Source organism: Mus pahari, chromosome 14, assembly GCF_900095145.1.
Source record: "Mus pahari chromosome 14, PAHARI_EIJ_v1.1, whole genome shotgun sequence".
NCBI classification, from domain to species: Eukaryota; Metazoa; Chordata; class Mammalia; order Rodentia; family Muridae; genus Mus; species Mus pahari.
The window spans coordinates 25,392,559-25,416,294 of NC_034603.1; the positions used below are offsets into that span (position 1 = coordinate 25,392,559).

Consider the following 23,736-nt stretch of genomic DNA (forward strand, 5'->3'; position numbering starts at 1 on the left):
GCCTGTAAGCCATGCTAATAAACACCCCAAAGAGAGAGTCATCCTAAAAGTTCTGTTGCTCTAGAGAGCTCTTACTAATACAGTTATGCTACACAGAGAAGTACATCCAGGTTTACTGGAGGTAGTATTTGCATACTGTTGGACTTTCGAAACTTCTCCTTTAACGCACAGCTGAATTATTCAGCGCCACCTGAGAGGTAAGCGGGTTTCAGTTGCATGAAAACACCTAAAGCCCTTCGGGTTTAAAATCTCAACTGAAATTTCCTTTTTTGTTTTTTTTGTTTTGTTTTGTTTTGGTTTTGTTTTTTCGTTTTTTTTTTTTCAACTGAAATTTCCATGTTCACTCTAAATTAATCAGATGAGACTGCCCACTCTAGTTCATAAATATGCTTTCAAAAGTTATGCAAGCCAGGCATGGTGGTGAATGTCTTTAATCTAGGCAGAAGCTGGTAGATCTCTAAGAGTTTGAGGCCAGTCTGGTTTACACAGCAAGCTCCAAACCAGCCACAGATTTAAAAAAATAAAATAAAATAAGCGTATTTGGGTTAATATGCAGAAAATAAGAGGCAGGGGAACGTTTAGCTACAAATGTGATGCCTGTACCACACCCTACCCCCACCAGGCTCAGAGGACAGCTTCAAAGAGCAGACAGACTGGAGAGCAGGTTGTGGAGGGTTACTGTGAAAGTGTTTTCTAGACATGATAGGAACGTCGCACCCATGAGCTGAGGGCAGCTGTGGATACCACACAACCTGAACCAGTTCAAGCCAGTCAGCACCCCAACATGGCTGGGGAGGGCTCATGAGGACCAACTGCTAGTTGAGTTGAGGAGCTACTGATGGCTGCCGTGGAAGGGATGAGTCTGTTTTCTGTAGGGCGTAGTGCCTGGTCGGCTGCCCATGCTCCAGTGGGTGGCCCTGCATATGTGCACAGGTGGGCAACCATTAGGACTCAGTCATCAAAAAAAGAAAACCAAGCTTTAAAAGGACGTGAGGTTGGGAGGGGACGCTGTGGAGAAGCCTCGGGAGAGTTGGAAATGAGGCTTGGAGTGTACAGAATTCAAATGCATTGTTCACATGTATGCTATTCTCAATAATGAAATACTTTAAGAATATCAATACATGCACGCACACCCATGTGAAGTGGAGTCACTTGACCTGCCCTGGAGAAGCATGGAGTGCACAGTAGTGGCAGTGTGTAGAGAATTCACAAGTGTGGGCCGCCTGCAGCTCCCGCCCTTCTGCTCAAGGTCTTCCACAAGGTCAGGCCTCTCAGAAGCCTGCTCTCTGGCAAGGACAGCTCTGATCCGTAAGAGAAACACCTGTCACTTCTCTTCACCTCTGGCTCAGTGACAAGTGCCGGGAGAGCATCTAGATGTCCCTTTCACTCCCCGGGAAAATGACTGACACAAAGCACCTAGGGACCTGGGATTCCTCCAGACGACAAAATAACCAGCAAGGATTCTGAGCAGAAAATGAGAAGACTGGTGTCTGAGGAGTGGGCTGCAGCTGGAGTCAGCAGTGTGCAAATTTTCAAAGTTCCCTCACAAGCCAGACAGGCCTTAATGACATGTTATTTAAGGGGCTTATTCTCAGCCAGGCGTGGTGGCCCACGCCTTTAATCCCAGCAGAGGCAGAGGCAGGCGGATTTCTGAGTTCAAGGCCAGCCTGGTCTACAGAGTGAGTTCCAGGACAGCCAGGGCTACACAGAGAAACCCTGTCTCGAAAAACCAAAAAGGAAAAAAAAGGGAGGGGGTGCTTATTCTCAGAAAACTCTTGCTTCTCAAATGCTTCATTTTTAAGCCTTTTATGAAAATGGATAACACTTAAGTAAAATATTTTAATTCTAGATATTTCTTAAATACCACATTTATAAGTAGGCATAATTATATTTTATTTGTAATGGTTTTCAAAGATGAAGGACAGGGCTCTCGAAAGTTGCCAGAGCCACTAAAAATCACAAAGTTAATGAACATTTTCAAAAAGCCTGGATACCAAAATAGCTTTTAACTGCTGAAAATTGCAAAGAGGGCTCGAGAGTATGGGGTGGCAGTTGAGCTCCTCTCAAAGCACAATAACAAACATAACACAATAACAACTACAACAGAGGAACAATGAGGGGAGCGTACGAGGCTAAATCCTGTTGGAGGTGAACATCTTCACGGGACTCAACAAAACCCCATCACCAAAAGAGCCTCCTCCCTCCCGCTCTGGGGTTGGCAGCTGAAGGATTCGCCCTGCATGAGTGCAGCCTGAGGCAGGGCGTGCACAATGCAGCCAGAAGAGACTCAGAGCACCTGCAGACACACAGCTGCATGGTCTCTCTGGGAAGAGAGGCATTTGAAGCCAAAGGGCATTTTCCTGTGGTTCATACACATGGCTACGAGTTTCTACTCCATGCCAAACATCTAGAGGTGAAAGGGCAGACAGCCCTGCCTGAGCATCTATCTCACTTAGGGCTAACGGAGTCTCAGTCCTCGAGAAGCCAGGCTTTATTCTGGAAAGGAGAAAGCCCAGGGTAGACAAATGTCATAAACCCCAGGACACCAAACTGAGGTTTTGTTCTCTCCTGCTTAACAATTTTACCACTGGCTGCAAATGAAATCCACAACAGTCTATAGTGTTTTCTGAGCTTGCTAAAAAGTCCAGTATTTTTGCCAGAATGTCCTGCTGACTTTCCTGAAATACAGTTGGTTTTTTCCTTTTCTTTTTTTAATAATTTATTACTTATAAGGCTGGAAGAGCAGTGTGAGCCCCTGAGCGCATCAGCTACGTGGAGAAGCAAGCAGCTCTGTGAGCCTGCGCCTGCTGGCCTTCCACACACTCAGTACTATGTCTGTCTCGCTCTGGCTGCAGGGGTCCCTGAGCAAAGTCAGGTTTCTTGGCTATCACCATCTCGCAGACTCTTCTCTGCTCCTCAGTGTTCTGTCAGAGGTCTCTGGGCTGGCGGCTCGCACCCGGGTGACTCTGTCTTGCTCTCGATGAGCGAGATCTGCAGCACAGGCAGAATGAGCTGGAAGGCGTCTTGAATGTAGGAGGCACTGTTTGAGGCCTGGTGGGATCGAGAAGTCACCAAAAAGACAATGTTACAATCACATGAAGGAGGAAATGCTTAAAGACAATGAAAAAACAGACCTGTGTCTGCGATCCAACAGGAGCCGCAGCTTCTCAAGTAAACAAAGGACAAGCCTGACGACTGCACTCAAGTTTGAGACGGGACAAGACAGACCTAGGACTCAGAAAATGCAGCAACACCAAAAGAATACCACAGCTCCTCGGCCCACCCATCTCGGCAGCTCTGACTGCTCCTCAAACTTGACAACCAAGGACTCTGTCCCACTACTGAATGGGCACACTCTGTTCCCTCCCGCCCGCACTAGAGCCAAGACTGACAGACGCTCTCAGGAGGCTCTGAACCATCACAGCTCCTTCCACTGACTCGGTGATGGAAGCACTACACACAGGTATGAACAGTACAGGCACAGTCTGCTCAGTATGACGAACATGTGGACGAGAAGCCTTAGAAGATCGACACCCAAGTATGCAGAGCTGGCTTATATCTGACAGGCTCTCCCCTCCGAGAACAATAGCCTAAAATAAAGATGTACATTTCCAAGGACAATATGTAAGAACAGCCCATTCAAAATGGGAACAGGGAGCTCACACCAAGAGAGCCTGCCTTTTGTACACTTATCAATGGCTGGCACTCCTATCAGAACTTCAGTGGGAAACTTGAGAACACAGTTTCCAGCCAAAGGAGACCTTAGAGATCGTCTAGTTACAGCTCCTTGCACTTAAAACGGGTAAGACTGCCGGAAAAGGCATCTCTAACCCAGGACTATGAGGGAGGCCTCTTGGCTGCCAAGTGCTTTCAACCCTGCCAGCCACTAAACCACAGGCTCATGTTTAACTTATCACAAGAGGTCTGAGCTACTCAGAGCTGTGTAGCTGGAGAGCTAAGAGCATTTCTTTAACAGTAACTTAACATAATATTAAGCTAAACAGTCTAGTTGGTTCTTCAAAAACTTATTTATTTATTTATTTATTTATTTATTTATTTTATTTACGTGTGCACACATGTGGGTGTAACATGCTATAATGCACATGTGGAAGTCAGAGAACAACCTTTAATCTGTTCTCTACCACTGGCTCCTGTGAATCAGACCCATGCTGTCAGACGTGATAACAAGCACCTTTATCTACTGAGCCATCAAACTGACCCTTACTTCATAATTAAAACCTAGACAATTAGCCACATATTTCCCTCCTAGCTTTACATAAGCTCTTCTCACCAGGCCATCACAGGTCTAAGTTGTCGTAACTCTGACAGCATGGACTCTAGAAACCGCCCCTCATGGGTGGCAATCTGACCAACTACAGCATCCTTTCACTCCTCCTCTGGAAACTTTTTCTCTATATACATTGGTGCTTTGCCTGCGTGTATGCAGACAGTTGGGAGCCACCCCTTGGGGGCTGGGAACTAAGCCTGGGGCCTCTGGAAGAGTAGCCGGTACTCTGAACCACTAAGGCAACTCTCCCCACACCCCTTTCAAAGACTTAGTCCCTATGGTGTTACCACTCCCAGACTGACAAGGATATGCAAGCTCTGGTGCCACTCTGTCAAAAGAGAGAACTTTTTCCTTGGAAATGGCCACATGCCCTTTTCTAACACCTCTGCACGAGGCCCAGCCTTTCAGGAAGCAGTGTTTGTCTAAGTGAGTTTCAGTCTTTCATGGTAAACAGCTGGTCTCCGGAAGGTGTCTCATTACTGAGAACTGTGCATTAAGCTTCAAGGGGTAGGAACTGAGTAATGACAGCCTATGGCTCCTTCGATGTCACTCTACCCTTCAGCTTTGAAACACCTTCTGACTACTGAGTAGGGAGTATATATCAAATAAACAGCATTTAGTGATGTCTATATCAGCAGAGCTAAACTGTGATCTGGTTTTTAAAAAGCAGAACCTAAGGATATAAAAACAAACTAATGCAGAGTAACACCTTAGGCGTCAGAGACGTAAGAACCATTACTACTCACCTCTAGAAACACTGCAGTGATGAGTGGGTTAAGAACATCTGCCTTCTCTCTGACCTGGAAGAAAGGAGAGAGTTTGTCACAGCAAACCTTAAAAAAACAAACAAACAGGCAGAACAGATTCTCACCCTGACACACACATGGGTAAAAGGCACAGAACATCTCGACCAAGGGTGAGCCAAGTGTCATCTCTGGGAAGAAACCTTCAGTGTTGTAAGCTCACTTTTTTTTTTTTTTTGGTTTTTCAAGACAGGGTTTCTCTGTGTAGCCCTGGCTGTCCTGGAACTCACTCTGTGGACCAGGCTGGCCTCGAACTCAGAAATCCGCCTGCCTCTGCCTCCCGAGTGCTGGGACTAAAGGCTTGCTTTTTATACCTTTCTATGCTCCCAAATACAGAATAACACACTGCTTAGTAGTTTTGCTGCTGCTGTTGTCTTTTGTGTGTGTGGTGTGTGTGTGTGGGTGTGAGTGTGATGTGTGTGTGGTATATGTAGTGTGTGTGTGTCTGTGTGTGTGTGTGTGTGGTATGTGTGGTGGGGGGGTGATATGTGTGTGGTATATGTAGTGTGTGGGGGGGGTGTGGTGTGGGTGTGGTGTGTGGTGTGGTGTGTGGGTGTGTGGGTGTGTGTGTGTGTGTTCTGAGGGTCACATGAGTAACAGCAACAGCACAAGTGTGGAGGTCAGAGGACATTTCAGGAGCCAGTTCTCTCCTTCCTCCTGCCTCTGGACACCTAACTCAGCAAGCACCTTTACCCTGAGTCATGTCACCAACCCTATAGTCATTTATCATCTTTTAAAAATATCTTCTTTCTGTATGATACAAAATGGAGTTTTCTTCAGGCAAAAGAGAAATGAAGGTATGTCATTAGCAGAAGAGACGGCACTCTCCAGAACTGTCTTCATGTTGAGTAGAACAAGCCAGTCTCACAAAGAAAGACGTACATGTTTTCTCTAATAGATGTGGAGCCCAGAGTAACGGTCCTCTGTGGGCATGGAGAAAGGGCTGGGGGAGGCAGGAAAGTGCAAGCAGGACTATTCAAGAGACAGAAGGTGACCTGCCAGCACCAGGATGGACAAGATAGAAAAATGAGGGTGAATTTGTACGCTTGACAGTGTTGTCAACGTCACAGACTCTAAAATCATCTGGGACATGGGCCTCTGTGCATGTCTGTGAGGGCTTCTCTTGTCTGGGCTAAGGAACTGCTGGTGGGACCCGCCCCTCGCAGGGGCTCCTGCATTGCTCTAGTGGAGACAGCAGGCTAAACACTAGCACAAAGGTATTCGCTGCTCTCTGCAGACCACAATGCCAGCAGCTTCAGGCTCCTGCTGCCTTGACTCCCCGCCACAATGGACACCACCCTGTAACTTTCCCCTTAAGCTGCCTCTCTTGCAACATTCCATGACAGCAACAGGAAAAGAAACCAGGACAGTGCACTCACAGAAACTAAAACAATGAAGTAAACGTGCAGATAAACTATAGGAAGAAAAGTCATCTTCATTTTGGAAGGGCAGTTGGAAACCTGACTACAAACACTGGGACAATTCTAAAATAAGCGCACAAACACTTCAACTGTTTTGAAGACAGGCCTCTGAGCATCTCATTCATACAAACACAGCACGAATACAAACATGTCGGTTTTTTGTAGTTGACTTATCTTAGTGTGTCTTCACAGAAAACACAAAATGACTCCATTAAACTATTCGGGGAACCCAGGAGCTCCTTTAAAGGAAATGCTAGGAAGAAGGAGAAGCTGCATCCAAGGAGGACTCCAAACAGGACAAGTTTGAACTCCAGCTTTAGCATTTCATCTAGGCCATGGTGTTGGAGACTAGGTTCTGCAGCACCTCTGCCACCACAACGCTGACACACACACTGAGGAGCTAGCCTCGTCTTCTCCCCTGCTCTTGGTTTATCCCTCCCCAGAGATCATTAGCTTCCCAGTCACCTCCTACATCACTCACAGACCGTCAGCAACATTAGATCATACAGGTGCGGAAGGCTGAATGGCAGACTGTCAGAGCAGGAGACTGGCTGGAAACACCTCAACCACAGAGAGTGACAGAAAATAAAGAACAAAGCCATGAACTCTCAAAGCCCACTCCCAGTGGTACACTTCCTCCAGCAAGGCTCAACAGCCTATAAATTCCATGGCCTCCCCACGTACTGCCATCAACTGAAGACCAAACAGTCAGACACATGAATTTATGGAGGGCATTTCTCATGCTAACCACCACAGGACATGGCACTCAAATACAGACGTGAGAAATAAAACCGTGTGTCTGTAATCTTATGACCTCTGGCAGGAGGACAGAGACTTCAATGGGGAAAGGGTAACCTTTGGTGCCTGAGACAGACGAATGCAAACCAGTGAAGCTATAACCTGCACCTCATACCACACACACTTGCATCAACTCAACCCTCATCACAGACATAAGAGCTCTTCAATGAAAATATGAGTTGGTCTCAGGTGAGGCGATGCCTTCTGTTAAAACACCAAAAGTGTATGTGATGACGATGACCAATGAAAGCAGAATTTTGTTGAAATTCATAAATGTTGCATAGGACAAAAAATCAAGAAAATAAACCCAGAACCCAGATATGGTGGCACACAACTATAATTCCATTGGTCAGGAAGCAAAAGGAACACAAGAGGCCAGCCTGTGCTACATAGACCCTATCTCAAAAACCTACAAGATGGGCCTATAACTCAGTGGTAAAGCTCGCCTTACATGTACACGTCCCTGGGTTTGATCCCTAGCACTCTAAAAGCAAACAAGCAGAAAGTGAGACCAACCCACGTACTGAGGGCAAGTCTGTGTATCACACACCTGACAAGAAATTTACATCAATAAGACACAAGAGGTTTCTACGTGTTGGTAATAAAAAACAAACAAGCCAGTTAAAGTTACTGCAGCAGACATCTCTTCAGTCACTCAAATGCTGGAGACTCAGTATCATTAGACACTAGAGAAATGCAAATCCAGTCGGCAGTGAGGCGCCACTTCACACTCACCAGACGGCTAGTTCAGGTGAAGATGCAAGAAAACTGGAACTCCATCCACTGCTGGTAAGAATGTAAAACTATGGAGTCACTTTGGAAACAATGTGACATTTACCATGTTACCCAGAGCCTCACCAAGTCCCATCTACCCAAGAAAAGTGAAAACAACTCACACTATGTTCATGACAACATCATTCACAATAATCACAAATAAGAATAATCCAAATGTCTAGCAAATGAAAAAAAATGAGGTAATTCAATCATAAAGTATTAACAAAAACAGGAGGTACAAACACATGCTAAAACAGGAGCAACTTCAAAGCTACCATTCCAACCTAACAAAACATACGCATGTTACCCATTATTAGAAAGCGTCTAGAACAAGAAAGCTTACCCTCGTCTAGTAGGAGAGTGACAGGGAGATGAACGCTCCTAAACTCTACTCCTAAGAGCAACTGTACAGCTCTGTAAATATACTGACAAGCATCAACTTGTACCGAGACAGGCGAACTCTTACCCCAGCTGTGGTCAGGCAGGTGGTGAACTCCTTAGACAGAGAGGCCAGGTCTTTACACAGCATGACTGTCATCCTGGAGAGAAGAACACATTAGGAGGGTTCCACTCTTCTTTGTCTTTCTATCCATTTAACACACTATGCTTAACAACTGCTACACAGAGTCAGATCCCTCCTAGGAATGAAGAAAGACACCTTTAATGGCATAAATATATCTCTTTCCACTATTTCAGTATGGAATACACAATTCTAGAGTGATATACTTAAGCAACATACTGATCCTGCCACTTTATCTGTACACCACCTTGGGCTCCAGTGGCTATGGCCAGTCCTTGGTGATAAGTTCCCATTCCTTCTGGCTACAGACAGACCCTTACCTGCCTTTTCCTATAAGGGCTGCTTCCTGGGTGGGTGAGTGAGCTCCCTGACTCTGAGTGGAAGCCATGCTTTCTTCCCCCATCATGACTTCTAAACCAACCCCTCTCCCAGGCTCCAGTACCTGCAGGGCTTTCCTAGCTCCTTTCCTTCTCTCCCAAGGCCCTCCAGCCTGAGTTATGAAAACAGCTCCCTGCCCTTGCTCATCTGTCACCTACATCAAGTCTTCCACACTCTGTGTGATAATTCCCTAAGGCTCAAACACTGACATAGTCTCCTTATCACGTGTTGACTTCTTTATTTCCCATATTTCCATAAGATAGTCACTGGTAATATTGGCTGGCTGGCTTGCTTTGTTTGTTAATATTGAGACAGGATCCATCTACATAGCTCTGGCTGTCCTGGAAGTCATTATGCAGACCAGGTTGGCCTCAAAATTGAAGCTGGCTTAGGCTACATAGCAAGGTGCTCTCCCCGCCTCCCCCATGTCTGTCTGTCTCTGTATGTGTCTCTCTATCTCTTACATACATACATACATACATACATACATACATACATACATACACATTCATCCTCTCTCTCTCTCTCTCTCTCTCTCTCTCTCTCTCTCTCTCTNCACACACACACACACACACACACACACACACACACAAGGATGTCTATTTAGATTTATAAACTACTAGACTTAGGCTTACCCTTTCTACTGCAATTATTCACATTTTACTACTTTGTAAAGTTTGTAATGTTTGTTCAAAATCAGCAAAAATGAAAAACTATATGCGGGGCTTGGGCAGCCTCCTTTAACTGCCCTGGGTCTATACCTCCTCCATTTGTACTAATCATTTACCTTTTGTGCTGCTGTAAAACTTAGAAATATTATCCATGACTCCCTTAGCACAGTGCCTGACATGCAGTGAGCACTGGCGACTAGTAACTGTACTTAGGAGCGGAAGAACTTAGGACGACTTTCTGTTGTTACTATGCCAAGTTCCGCTCCTATCGAAACTAACAATCTGCAAAGACATAGTTTTCAGAGAATAAATCGATTAATGAGACAGGCGGATTTACATGCAGACTTGTCCCTACTCAGTAGCAATACCCTAAATGAGCCCATGTGCAATGGGACCAGTATCTGTTAAAAAGTAACTTTCTAAAAACTGGAAGGAAGAAGAAACCCTCTCAGCAGGTTCTTTTGGGAGATGCAGACTGCGTGTACTTACTGGGAGAGAGTCTGGCTCCTCTCTAAGGCTGTCACCTCCTGCTTCTGGCCATGCAGAACCAATGCTGCTGTTTTGTGGAACAATTCTATTGAGCAGGCAGTCAACTCTGCTAAACTCCGAATTGCAAATGCATGGATATCCTAAGAGCCAAACAACACAAACACAATAGCACTGTTACTGCTTATCATGTGAGTGGGAATGACAGCCCCTGGCTTCCTACACTAAACAAAGAATATGATGCCTTCCAAGTAGAAGAGAAGAATGGCCACTGTTTAATGGGCCTGCTCTTCTTCCACAGTGTGGCACCTTCCACAGCTGGGCTGTGACTGTGTAACTAAGGTTGGCCAAAGGACTAAGGTAAGTGTCTGGCAACTTACTCTGAGTTACATCCAACTTCCCTCCTTCCCTCCCTCTCTCCTTCACTTCATCATTTTTATTCACTCCTCTTCTACATTCTGGAACTGAAATGATACCAACCTGAATCTTAATGTTGAAATTATTGATACCAGCATAACAAAATAAAAGGGCCCTCAGCTCAACTGCAATGTCACCTCTATTTAGTGTATCAGTGTGAGGTGGGAGGAGGATACACTCACCTCTGTGTGATTATAAGGGAGGGGGTGTACTCACTTGTGTGCATCAGTGTGGGGGGGGGAGGGGGAAGGGGGCGGGTGCTTACCTGTGTGCATGAGTATGGGGTGGGGATGCACTCACCTGTGTAGGGGAGTGGGAGGGTGTGCTCACCTATGTGTGTGTGACAGGGCACCCTCACCTGTGTGGGGGGGATACTCACCTGTGTGTGTGTGTGAGTGGGGGAGGGTGCGCTCACCTGTGTGTGTGAGTGTGGAGTCCAGAGGCCCATGTCCGATGTCTTCCTCTATCAGGCCCCACTTTATCTTTTGTGACAGGTGTCTCGTTAAACTTGGAGCCTACTGTTATGGCTACACTGCTGACCAGTGATATCTGGGGAACCCTCCTGCCTTCACACCCCACACCTTCCTGCACTGGGGCTACAACCATATGATACCACATTCAGCCTTTTATATGGATGCAAGGAACCCAAGTTAAGGCCCTAATGCTTGGGCAGCAAACCCTTTCCACTGAGCCATCTGCCAGCCCAAGTTCACCCTTCTCTAAAGGAGCTGAGTTGCTTTGGTTACCTCTATTGAAGGTTTCTGGGCTTCCTCAGTATTTTCTGCCTCTAATTCTTTTTCTCCTTCTTCTTTCTCTCCTACTGGCTTAGCCAGAGATGTTCTGATCCATTTGTAGGCTGTATTTCTTGCCTAAATAAGGATTTAGGCAACAATTAAATGCAGTTCTTACCAGCAACATATCAGCACGCTAGAGGACAAGCTCTTCACACAAGAACAGACTATGTAACTTTTCAATCCTTATTAAGATACAAACCCTTACACTGAATCCTGTTCAATGGCTCCCTGTGAACCACCCCACCCCACCCCACCCCATCCTGTGGCTTCGAATTAGGGAAAGAGCACAGACCAGATGCTTCACAGGTAGGTCAAGGTACAGAGCACTGCCCCCAGCACCTTGGTCACCTCTAATGAATGTTTCTGGGGTGTGTGCAGGGGTGTACTCACCTGTGTGCATGAGTGTGGGGTGAGGATGCACTCACCTGTGGAGGGGGGATGGGAGGGTGCACTCATGTATGTGTGAGTCCACCATGCCCCTCATTTATTCATGCTCACACCAAAGACTTTGGCTCAGCATCAACAACCTCAACTGTTTGCAAAATGTTGGGAATTAATTCTAATGCTTTGTCTTAATTTGGCTCCCAAAAAGCCAGCTTCCAGACACTGAGGTCCCTGCCCCCAGCTGGCTTTGATTGGTAATAAAGAAGTGCCATACAGTCAATGGCTGGGCAGGGAGACGGAGGCAGGACTTTTAGATTGTGAGGGGAAGGGACTGAGGAAAAAGAATCATCATGACAAGGGAGCAAAAAGAGCAGACTTAAAGACCCACTAACATGTAAGAATCCAGGAACATGGCCTTAGGGGCCATTCCCCCACTGGGTCTGGGGTAGCAGAGATGAAATCTAGATTCTAAAAGATGTTTACTCAGGAATACTGGAGGGGAGTATGTGCTAGTCTTGGGAGGTTCAGAAGTGCCCAGCCATTGACCTACTCAAGGCATATCCAAATTAGCTGTCATGTTAGTGTGCCTTCCATTCATGTACCCAGAGCTCTAGGGTGGGTACGGTCTGTGCAGCCCACTGGGAGCCAAAGCAGATTAACTATTCACCACTAGTAAAATTCATAAAAATAGGCTCTATATTCATTTTCATTTGTGCCTGCATGTTTTAAGTGCAACCAATGACAGACACATCCACACTGTCACATGTACCAGTTCACTGACTTCATACATAAAGACTGTCACTCCATACAAATGCCACAAATTTCCTTTCTCCTGATGATGGACTTCTCTAGTTTCTCTAGCTTGCTTTGTTTTAAACACGATCTTCTAATTCTTCGCCTATCTTTATAATTACTGCTTTTCATTGATTATCCTGATTGGTGTAATCCTGATCTTGCTGGCCTACCTATATCCTCTGACCTCGCTCACCCTACTGCTGCTTTTGCCTAGATCACTATTTCCAATCTTAACTTCTTTCTCTGGAAAAAAACGAAGCACCCCAAATGCCTGCTAGACACACATCTGATATTGGGCAACTACTCCAGATACTAAATGAAAATAAAATCTTTGTAAAGGAAATGAAATACTTTGCTCTTTCTATCTCTAATTTACCCTTTTATCAGCCAAACTTTGGAGGTACTGTTCTGTAGTGGCTCAAGCAAAAATTTGACAGCCATCTTGGATTTTTCCATCAGTCTGATTCTGCACAAGGTCCAACCTGCCCCAACCTTTCCCTTCTATTACCATCATGTGCACTCAGAGCAACATCATGACTACTCTATTACTTCTGATGTGTCTTAAATTTATTTTCACTGTCATAATACTATCAATGATCTGGTGACCATGCAAAGCTAACCATTGCCCTATAGGGGCTAGAATGAGAATGGACTCCATAGATTCATATATTTGATGCTTAGTTGCCACACCCACTCTAGTAGTGACTCACATCAGGTCTAAAAACCTGGAGGAGTCCTGAGGAAAAAGTGTCTCAAGGAGACTCAGCCTCCTGGAGTCCTGGCATTTCCAATAATCTATATACATGAACCCTATCCGCATGTTAGTATAGTGTATGCTCTCTCTCAGTATTATTAATGTCTCTAAAGATTGATTTTTTACCATAGGTAAAGTTCTCACCAGTGTTCCAAAGTCCTAAAAATTCCTTAAAGCCAGGAGCTGGGAATTCAGTATTTACCAAGGCCTAGGAAATAAGGGGGGGGGGGGAGTGTTGTGGTATTGCATTATTCATGAGAAGGTCTGCTAGTGCAGAACCCCCTAGTGCTAGCTTTCACAAAGCTCAAAGGAAAAGCACAAATTGTGACTAGGGTGTGAAATCCTTACCTGTCTTTAGCTGACCCTAGGCAGAACTGCTTTATCTTAACTGTAAACATTACCTGGCTCCTGTAAGTCCCTTTGAAGTCATTCCTCTGTTTTGTGTCAAGTAACTTCAATGTACTTTGCCTACTGTGACATCCTACTCCTTTGTTCTCTGTACTTTATAACACTGGTGTTCACTTTGTGAGAATGCATTCAGTTCTACACCCTCTCTCATGTGGACTGTCTGTCACTCATTCACCGACTCCTCGCTCACCTGCAACCAAGAGACCCCATTCCAAGCAGATCGGGGACCCAAGTGAGGCCCATCTGTGGCACTTAGTCAGTAGTTGGTGGAGCTGTTTGGGAAGGACTAGGAAATATGGCCTTGCTGGAAAAGATGTGTCACTGAGGGTGGGCTTTCAAAAGCCCACACCAGGCCCACTGTGTGGCTGGTGTGTGTGTGCGCCTGTACACGTGTGCAGTCCCATGCTGCCTGCCTGCCTGTCACCATACTCCCCATCATGATGGTCATGGACTAACTCTAAGAGTGTAAGTAAGCAAGTCACAATTTAAATGCTTCCTTTTAGTTGGTCATGGTGTTTTGTCACAGCCAAAGAACAGTAATTAACAAATCCCTTTTGGTCATGGGTGCCCTATCAACTAGCCCATGTTCCTTCACATGATCTAAGCACCTTTTAATCTCATTTTTCACAGTGTGGTTCAATAAGATGACCTGTAACTGCACCTTTTCCTCCCAGCCCTTCACCTAAAGCATCCTCTCCACATAATTTCTGAAGACAAGTTACCTCAACAACCTTCCTCTGAATTGCCACAATCCCAGAATACCACCAAAATCCAGGGCTTACAGAAGATACTGAAATCAACTGTTAGTCTCCTAAGTAGGTCACGTACTAAAGGACAGCGCCCATCTGGCTTGCATACCGAGTCCCTGGCATGTGTGTTTCACAACTGCTTTATCTCCTTTCTTTGTAGCATACTGGTTTGGGTTTTAGATTCTTCTGGAATCTAAAACCCTGAGTCTCAGTAAAATTGCTAAGAAAGGAAAGCCATCAACCCAAAGCCGTTAGCATTCCCTTAAAGTCATGTACAAAAGCCTGCTAAGATCAAAGCCATGGGAAAAAAGCAGAGCCCAGAGGTACAGGCTCCTCTCAGAGCCACCCCAGAGGCAACACTGCTCCTACTGACTACTGCGTCCTCTCTTTTTATACCACTCCACTTGGGTTTTTATTATTTGTAGAAGAACTCCATTACCTGTGCTAATTGGTTTTTGTCAACTAGACACAAAACTACATATCTGGGAAGAAGGACTCTTAACTGAAAAAATGCTTCCATATGACTGTAAGTAGTTGAAGGAATTGTCTTGACTAATGATTGACATGGGAGGGCCCAGTTCACTTCCATTGGTACCACCCCTAGGCCAGTGGTTCCAAGTTGTATAAATAATAAAGCAGGCTGAGCGGGAGCAGGAGGAATAAGCCAATTAACGATGCTCCTCCTGGATGTCTTAAATGAATTCTTGCCTCCAGGTTCCTACCATGTCTTCCCTTAGTGATGATCTGCAACTTGAGGGTTGTAAGAAGAAATAAAGGCTTTCTTTCCTGAGTTGCTTTTGGTCATGTGTTTATCATGGTAACAGAAAATAACTGCCCTTGAATAAAGGAATCCACTTAATTAATTTTATACAAACAAAAAAATGCATTGAGCTGGACAGTAGTGGCACACACCTTAAATCCCAGCACTTGGGAGGCTCTGAGTTCCAGGCCAGTTCAAAAACAGCTAGGGCCACACAGAGAAACCTTTCTCAAAAAACAAAAACAAAAAAATTACATTAATTAAACTTAAAATAAAAATGGAGCCAGGCAACAGAGATCACAAATGACCCTGGTCATTCCAACTAGACTACAGTTAAGGCACTGGACTTGAGCCTTTAAGTGCTATGAGTAATGCTGTAACCAAGGTTACAACATGAGTGAGCTGAAGAAAACCTGGTATTCATTTGTTTCAGGGTTCTTTCCTCTTCAGAATAGTTCTACTCCCAAAGAGCCTGCAAGAACAATCCAATCTAATACTGAAAAAGAAAACCTTCACATTACTTAAATAGTAACCTCTCTTTTTCAAAAAAAAAAAAAAAAAAAAAAAAAAAGTAAACAGAAGGAGATAGAGAGATGATGAAGTTGGCAAACAGCCAGCTGCCTTAATCCCAGCATTAGTGAGTTAGAGACTAGAGGATTTCCCTGGTATCCAGCTAGCCAGATAAGTAAGCAAAAGACCTTATCTCAAAAAATAAAATGGGAAAATGACTAGAAGACAACTGACTTCAACCTATGACCTCTATGTACACATGAATATGTAACACACACAAAAACAAACAGTGGATTATATCGAAGTGCAGAGACAGGGATAATTGGAGTGTATTAGATTAACAAGACAAGAGTATAGAATATAAACAAGTTAGAAGACAAATGTTTTATTGTTTTCACAGTAAGGACCAGTGTATGTGAATCAAGACCAGAAGGGCTGGAAACAAAGCTCAGTTGGTAGGAGTGCCTGGTATGCACAAGGCCCTGGGCTCTGTCCTTGGCACTGCATAAACCAGGATGGTAACATATGCCCCTTTCCCAGCACTGGGGAGGTGGAGGCAAGGGGATCAGGAGTTCAAAGTCTCCCTCAGCTACAGGGGGAGTTCAAAGCCAACCTGGGCGACATGTCTCATAAGACTCATAACATGCTAAATTTAAGGAAGAATCCCCAGTACCCGACCCCCCCCCAAAAAAAAAAAAAAAAATTAAAGGAAACTATGAGGAGTGGGAGTAGGAAGACCGTCGTAGGAGCTTTACCAGTCGTCACAGCACTTAGCAGCAGCAAAGGGAAACAAATCATCACTCTACGGAGAATTGTACAACACATCACCAATAAGAAACAGACAAACATCTCACAGCTGCAGATGTGACGAGCTATCACTTACACAGGATTTTGGCCCTAGGAATGTACAACCTAATAAAAGAGAGAAACCCTTAGACAAACAAACCCCCAGTACAGGTAGCAGACAGGGAATGTTTTACTCTTAGAATGGGGGAAGGGACAGTTGTGTTTTTCAAAAAGATATAAACCATGAAAGCTAAGGGCTGAGGAACTACTACAGATTAAAGGAGTCTAAACTAGACAAGTTAGGATAGTTCAATCCCATGGGCTCCAGGTGAGTGAGTGGGACGGTCTGAATGACAATGGCTCCCACAGGCTCCCACATTTGAATGCTTAGTCAGGGAATTAAAAGGTTAGGAGGTGTGGCCTTTTTGGAGAGAGTGTCAAAGGAGGTGGGTTTTGAGGTTTCAAAAGCCTGTGTTAATGTCCTAGGCCCTATTTCTTTGCCAGCTAGAAACAGATCAGTGGACAAATGTGGAGAACAGACAAAGTCAAAGTCTGCTGTCAATGTTAAATATGCTGAAGTGACAATTGTACTGTGGTTATTCTCAAACAGTGAGGGTCAGCGCGGTGCACGTGGTTAGACAATAGAAGCAGCACGCCAGCACTAGTGAGTGCATCCAATGCTGTTAGTACTGTTTTTACAACTTTTTTCTCAGTTTGATGTTTCCAAAATGCCATAAGCAATGGCATGTTTTGGATGTGAAATGACCCCTAAGAGCTCATATTTGGGACACAGTTTCTAGCTGGTGGCACTATGATGGCAGTCTGTAAAGCCCTTAAGAGGTGGGGCCTACAGTGTCCCTGGGGTGAGGAGACTCTGAAGGGTGTGGCCCAGACCATCCTCTACTGCTATGGGAACAACCACTGCCTCGCACGCACGCACTCCTGGCACCATCCAGTCAGGGCTGAATTGCCATGCCCTCCCCACTATGGTAGACTAAGATCCTCTGAAAATGTGAGCTAAAGTAAGACTTTCCTCCCTTGAGCTGTGGTGACAGGAGTTTCAGTCACAGGGATATAAAGTTGTCAGGAGCTGAGTTCTCGAGGCAGCTGCTGAGCACAGCCTGCAAGGCTTCACTGGGGAAGGCACCATCTGCCCCAGGCCAGTGTCTCTCAAGCCTTACCTGCTTGGAGAGAAGATGGCTGTGTTGACTCCACACAGCCAGCAGCTCTCATGGCCAGACAACCATGCCTGCCTGCTGCTAACAGCTGCTGGAATTGCTGGAGTTGGGAAAGGTGGATACAGAGGCAGGGAGCAGTGCATGACAACAAACAGTATCTCATGAGCAGACAGTGGAATGTATGTATGGAATGTATGTAAAGCCTCTGAAGGGCTTTACAGACTGCCATCTTGTCAGCTCCTCTGAGCTCTGACAAGACTCATTCCAAACACATGACATCTCAACATCACCACCACGGCTCAGCCATGGGACTCTCATTCCCAAATTTTAAATGATCACCAGCAGAGTCACCGTCAGTCACTGTCTAGTCACAGCAATGCCAAGCTGCAGCCCTGTGCAGGCAGGACCCATCCTCACCATCTCTGATCCCGTAAAGGTTAGTCAGTACTGCCAACTTTAAACGACCAACTCTACAGGCTCAATGAAGCATTCAAACAAAATATTCTAAAAAACAGGTCAGGATGGGACACATGCTGGGAGGACAGACATGAGCTCTGCACACTGACCAAGAGAATAGTAGGCAGGGAAATTTTGTGGAATCCTTTTCTAGAACAATCAAGAAGAATACTTCCTCCATGCTGGCAATCCCATTGGCCAGAAAATTATAATCTTATGCTCATTATATGTATGTGTTGCCGGGAGGTTAAGACAAGCTCTTGCTATATAGCCCAAGTTGGCTTTGAACTTGCAATTCCCCTGCCTTCAGCCTCCTAAGTGGTGGGATCACAGGCATGTGCCACCACACTTGACTACCCATTAAAATATTATAAATGAAGTAATGGAAATCCCCATAAGGGAGTAACTTACCTTGGCAAGCTTCTCTGGTCGGGAAGAGACGTGAAGCTGAGCAAACAGATCTGTTATCTCCTTGGTAAAATCTTCATCCCCTAAGAACCAAGAGCCACATAAAACATTCAAGAAAGGCTGTCAAGAATGCTGTGCTGGGGGCTGGAGAGATGGCTCAGCAGTGAAGAACACTGACTGTTCTTCTGAAGGTCCTGAGTTCAAATCCCAACAACCACATGGTGGCTCACAACCATTCCTAATGAGATCTGATGCCCTCTTCTGGGGTGCCTGAAGACAGCTACAGTGTACTTACACACAATAAATAAAGAAATCTTTAAAGAAGAAGAAGAAGAAGAAGAAGAAGAAGAAGAAGAAGAAGAAGAAGAAGAAGAAGAAGAAGAAGAAGAAGAAGAAGAAGAAGAAGAAGAAGAAGAAGAAGAAGAAGAAGAAGAAGAAGAATGCTGTGCTGTCTAGTTTTAAGTCAACTTAATCCAAGCTGAGTCATCCGAGAGAAAGGAACCTCAACTGAGAAAATGTTTCCATAAGATCATATGTAAGCAAGACTGTCAACAATTAGTGATTGATGGAGAAGGGCCCAGCCAATTGTGGGCAGTACCAACCAACCCCTGGGCTGGGCTTGGGCTCTTTAAGAAATCAGGCTGAGCAAGCTATGAGGAACAAGCCGATAAGCAACACTTGCCCATGGCCTCTGCATTAGCTGCTACCTCTAGATTTCTTCCCTGTTTGAGTTCTCGCCTTAGTTCCTTCAGCATTGAACTGTTACCTGAAAGTGTAAGCAAAATAAACCCTTTCCTCCCCGAGTTGCTTCCAGTCATGGTGTTTGTTACAGCAATCCCTCAGTAGGATAAGGAGACACAAAGCATGCAAGCAAATGGGGGCCATGATCACAGCCAACGAGGCATCTAAACAGATAACAATGCCTTCTCTCTTTCTCATCTACATCCTGCCCACTGGCCCCGGCTGAGTGGTACAGAAGATAAATCTTAAACCATAAAAATCTTTGAGCATGAATATCTGTAAGAGTATTTCTTAATCCTAAGTCCATGCTACATGAGAGCAAATTAGTTCCCTGTTACGCCTGCTACTTCCCCAGAAACATCCCCAGCGGAATTCCAGGGAAGCCATCTTGGTTCTTTTCCTTCAACTGTACTTCTGCTCTCTCTCTCTCTCTCTCTCTCTCTCTCTCTCTCTCTCTCTCTCTCTCTCTCTCTTGATAGTTAAGGCAGAGAATAAAAGTGATTTACTGATCCCCAGTGTGATGGGCTTTGGGGAAAGCTGTTCTCACTGATACAGCCTTCACTCACATTAATTCCAGTAAACAACTCCCAGCCTCAACCTACCATGAAAGGACACAAAACCTCCATACTCATTTGGTCTTCCCAACTGAGTGTGACTGGGCATAAGGGGGCTCTGCATCCGCCTGGGCACAGGTGCGTCAAAGAATTCACAAAAAACCAGTGGCACAGAGGAAAGAACAGGAATCTATGCTTACTACACCTAACAACTCTACCCTGAGGCATATTTTGGGTTATTAGTAACAGAACATTATGGTAGTGTATATATTAAATTTATAAGTATTCAAATATATTATGTCTAAGTGATCAAAAAGCTATTACTATCAAATGTAGTGATGAAAAAAATATTTGGCAAATTGCTGTCAAGTTCTGCTACCCAGAACTGACTATACAAACAGTTGCTGCATTGGAACAGAAGTAGTTGCTGGGTGTGTAGTGCAATGCTGAGTGCTTGTCTAGATGCATGGGTGGAAAGGAAGCATGGTACTACTGCTTAAGAGTGGGGTGGAGGGGTGAGGGAGCTGTGGGTAGAGGACTCTGAAATGAAGTCCAGAAAACGCAGGGGTCCACGGGAATGAAGACATCCCGAGCTGAGCTCTGCACTCTCTCCTCCTGCTATTCCCAAGTTTCTGTCTTAACAGCATCAGTGACATACAATTAACTACCAAGTCACTGGTGCATTTCCCACCAAAATCAGAAAGACACAGCAGGCAAGAGAATCACAGAGGAGAGCTGGGGCAGGGCAGGGCAGGGCAGGGCAGGGCAGGGCAGGGCAGGGTAGGGCAGGGCAGGAGGACTACACATCACCATGTTTTCAAAGGCTTCATTCCTAGCAAAGGTAAGAAGGAATATCACAGACTGTTCCATCTGTTCAGAAAACTTGAAGCCCTCAGAACAGTAAAATAAATAAATACATACATACATACATACATAATGATTTCTAATTACTGTGCAAAGCCCAGATGTTGACAAAATTGAAGAAATACAGTTAATTGCTCCATGTACAAATAACCTAAACTAGGTTGACAAATGAATAGGAACTGTTCTGCCTTAGCCTGCTTAGGAACAAAGGAAGAACCTGCCTCTCACAAAACCAAAACTGTTTTATTGGTTTCCTGCTGAGACTTTTCAAATGAAGCTTTTTACTTATATTTTCTAAATAGTGACAATGACAGTGAGCACTTGTTAGGCAGCTACTATATGCCCAACAATAAATATATTTAATTAACTCCTCATAACACCACCAGAGGAAGTAGATCATCTTCTAACCAAGATGAAACAAAGGCTCTGTGCTGAGCCTCTTCTAGAGGTTGCACAGCTTGGTGAGAGGCAGGTCTTCATGGAAGCCAAGTCTAACTTCAAACTATCACTTGGGGCACTAGTGTCTCAGGATCTCCAGACAGTTTTTAGGACGCATATTCAAAACCATTTCTAATCAAGAGCTAAACCTTCACATAAATTGTCATTAGCGAGACATTACAGATGAAGCCAGCTTGACTTCTTGGAACAGAAAACATCCCTGTCTTAAGTAACACCAATACTCAATTTCTGTTTTTCTCTCACGGAAAAGGCCCTCAAACCCCGTCCCAGAGGATCTTTGCTTTGCTCTCATAAATTAAGTTATTTGGCTTCCCACTCACAGTAGATGAGAAATGAGAAAAATCAAGTGAGACTGAGAGCTGTCTGAGGCAAGCTTCCCACACTCAACAGAAGTAAAAAATAAACACGCCCCTGGAAGGAAACAAGAACACACAGCTCTAAAAGGCAATGGCAGAGGGCTTTTAGTGCACAGCCGGTTGGCATAATTAATCTAGAAATTCTCAAACCATGAAATACTGTGGCCTCCCAGGAGCTTTTATTTGAAATGCAAGTTATACATATTTAAAATAAAAATTAAATGTCTAAAGTATTATTCATTTAAAATAATAACTGCACTGTAATCAGGATATATTGTATAAGAAAAGAATCTATTTTCCATTTTAAAAAGAAGGAACAAAAGGTAATAGTAGTAAGCCCAGGCTGGAAAGATGGCTTCATGAGTAAAGTGCTTGCTGTGGGATGATGACTTATGCTCAGATCTGCAGCACTCACACAAGAGCCAGGCATGGCAGCGTGTGTCTGTACTGCCAATGCTGGAAGGCAGGGCCAGAAGGATACTGGGAGCTCACTGGCCGGCCAGCCTAGAAGAGTCTGGAGCTCCAGACTCATTGAGAGATGGAAAACAATAGAGGAAGGCACCCAACATCATCCTCTGGCCTCAACAAGAACATGTACATATGGGCACGAACCACCCCCCAACACACACACACACACACACACACACACACCACACACACACACACACCACATGCATGCACAAAATGGTAACAACCCCACTACTTGTTAATAAAACAAACTTTTTTTGAAACAGGGCTAATGAACAGAAGATCTTGCCTCCATGCCCAACTTTATGTGAATGGGGGGACTGAACCCAGAGGTTCACATGTACAGGCAAGCACTCTACACACTGAACTACATTGCAGACCCCAATGAAATAAAATTTTAAGGAAAAATATATCTTCCAAAAAAGGAAAAATTATTGAGAACAATGTCATTGTTTTATATCTTTGTGACATGTCTAACTGCTAGCTTAATGAAAGAGATTCTCTTACTCAGTTTTACAATTAGACTGTTAAGACAGGATGTTTAAGCTGGACAATATCTAACCATGCAAGGATGCATTATTGCAAAGGCTAGATGCATTTTAGTGACTTTTCAAATAATAATTACCCCTTAATAATCGTGTGTGTGTGTGTGTGTGTGTGTGTGTGTGTGTATGTGTGTGTGTGTGTGATCGAGCATGCCAGCCAAAGAAGAAGGGGGAGAAGTGGAGGAAAGGGGAAGGGAGGAAGAAAGAGGGGGACAGGGACACACATGTGTAGAAGTCAGAAGATACATTGGGTGTGAGTCCTTGCCCTTCTCTTGGTTTAAGATGGGTGTCTCTGTTGCTCACTGCAGCATACCAGTCTAACTGGCCTGCAAGCTTCCGGGAATTCTGCTGTCTCTGCATGCCATCTCCCTGTAAGGGTGCAGAGATTATAGAAGTCCTCTACCACACTGTGCACACTGTGGTGGTTTAAATATGAACGCCCTCCACTACAGACTCATGTGTTTGAATGCATGGCCCATAGGGAGGCACAATTAGAAGGTGTGACTTTGTTTAAGTAGGTGTGTCCTTGTTGGAGGAAGTGTGTCACTGGAGGCAGGCTTTGAGGTCTCCTGTGTTCAAGCTATGGCCCTTCTGCTGCCTGTGGATCAAGATGTAGAACTCTTGGCTCCTCCCGCACCATGTCAGCCTGCATGCTGCAATACTTCGCACTATGCTGATAATGGACTAAACCTCTGAAACTGTAAGCCAGCCCCAACTAAATACTTTCTTTTGTAAGTATGCCTTGGTCATGGTACAACACATGCCCAGCATTCACATGAGTTCTGGAGACTCAAACTCAGTCCCTACACTTACACGGCAAGCATTCAAACCACTGAGTCATCTCACTAGACCATACTGAATAATTTTTAGTACTACAGGAAAAAAAAAAAAACAGATGGTTATTTCTTTTTTTGTTTTGTTTTGTTTTGTTATTCGAGACAGGGTTTCTCTGTGTAGCCCTGGCTGTCCTGGAACTCACTCTGTAGACCAGGGTGGCCTTGAACTCAGAAATCCGCCTGCCTCTGCCTCCCAAGTGCTGGGATTAAAGGCGTGCGCCACCAATGCCCGGCCCAGATGGTTATTTCTTAAAGGATAGTTGCAATTACCTGTATTACAATGCACCTATATTACAATACACAACACCCATAAATCATATTTCTCAACAATTTTGCAAAACTAAGTAGTTTCAACATTTACATTTTCTAAAACAT

The 23,736-nt window shown here is 44.7% G+C and overlaps 1 protein-coding gene across 3 annotated transcripts in view; it reads right to left on the bottom strand.

Moving 5' to 3' along the window:
* Positions 1 to 2,706: 2,706 nt before the first annotated feature.
* Positions 2,707 to 23,736, bottom strand: part of Fam114a2 (family with sequence similarity 114 member A2) — a 35,439-nt gene continuing 14,409 nt past the window's right edge. For all 3 annotated transcript variants that reach the window (XM_021212568.2, XM_021212567.1, XM_029545898.1), the window contains exons 9-14: positions 18,542 to 18,621; positions 11,303 to 11,425; positions 10,143 to 10,282; positions 8,551 to 8,623; positions 5,035 to 5,088; positions 2,707 to 3,051 (exon numbers count right to left, since the gene is read on the bottom strand). In XM_021212568.2, the coding sequence (XP_021068227.1) occupies positions 2,917 to 3,051; positions 5,035 to 5,088; positions 8,551 to 8,623; positions 10,143 to 10,282; positions 11,303 to 11,425; positions 18,542 to 18,621 (605 nt within the window). In that variant the 3' untranslated portion in view covers positions 2,707 to 2,916. The remainder of the gene's footprint in view (positions 3,052 to 5,034; positions 5,089 to 8,550; positions 8,624 to 10,142; positions 10,283 to 11,302; positions 11,426 to 18,541; positions 18,622 to 23,736) is intronic.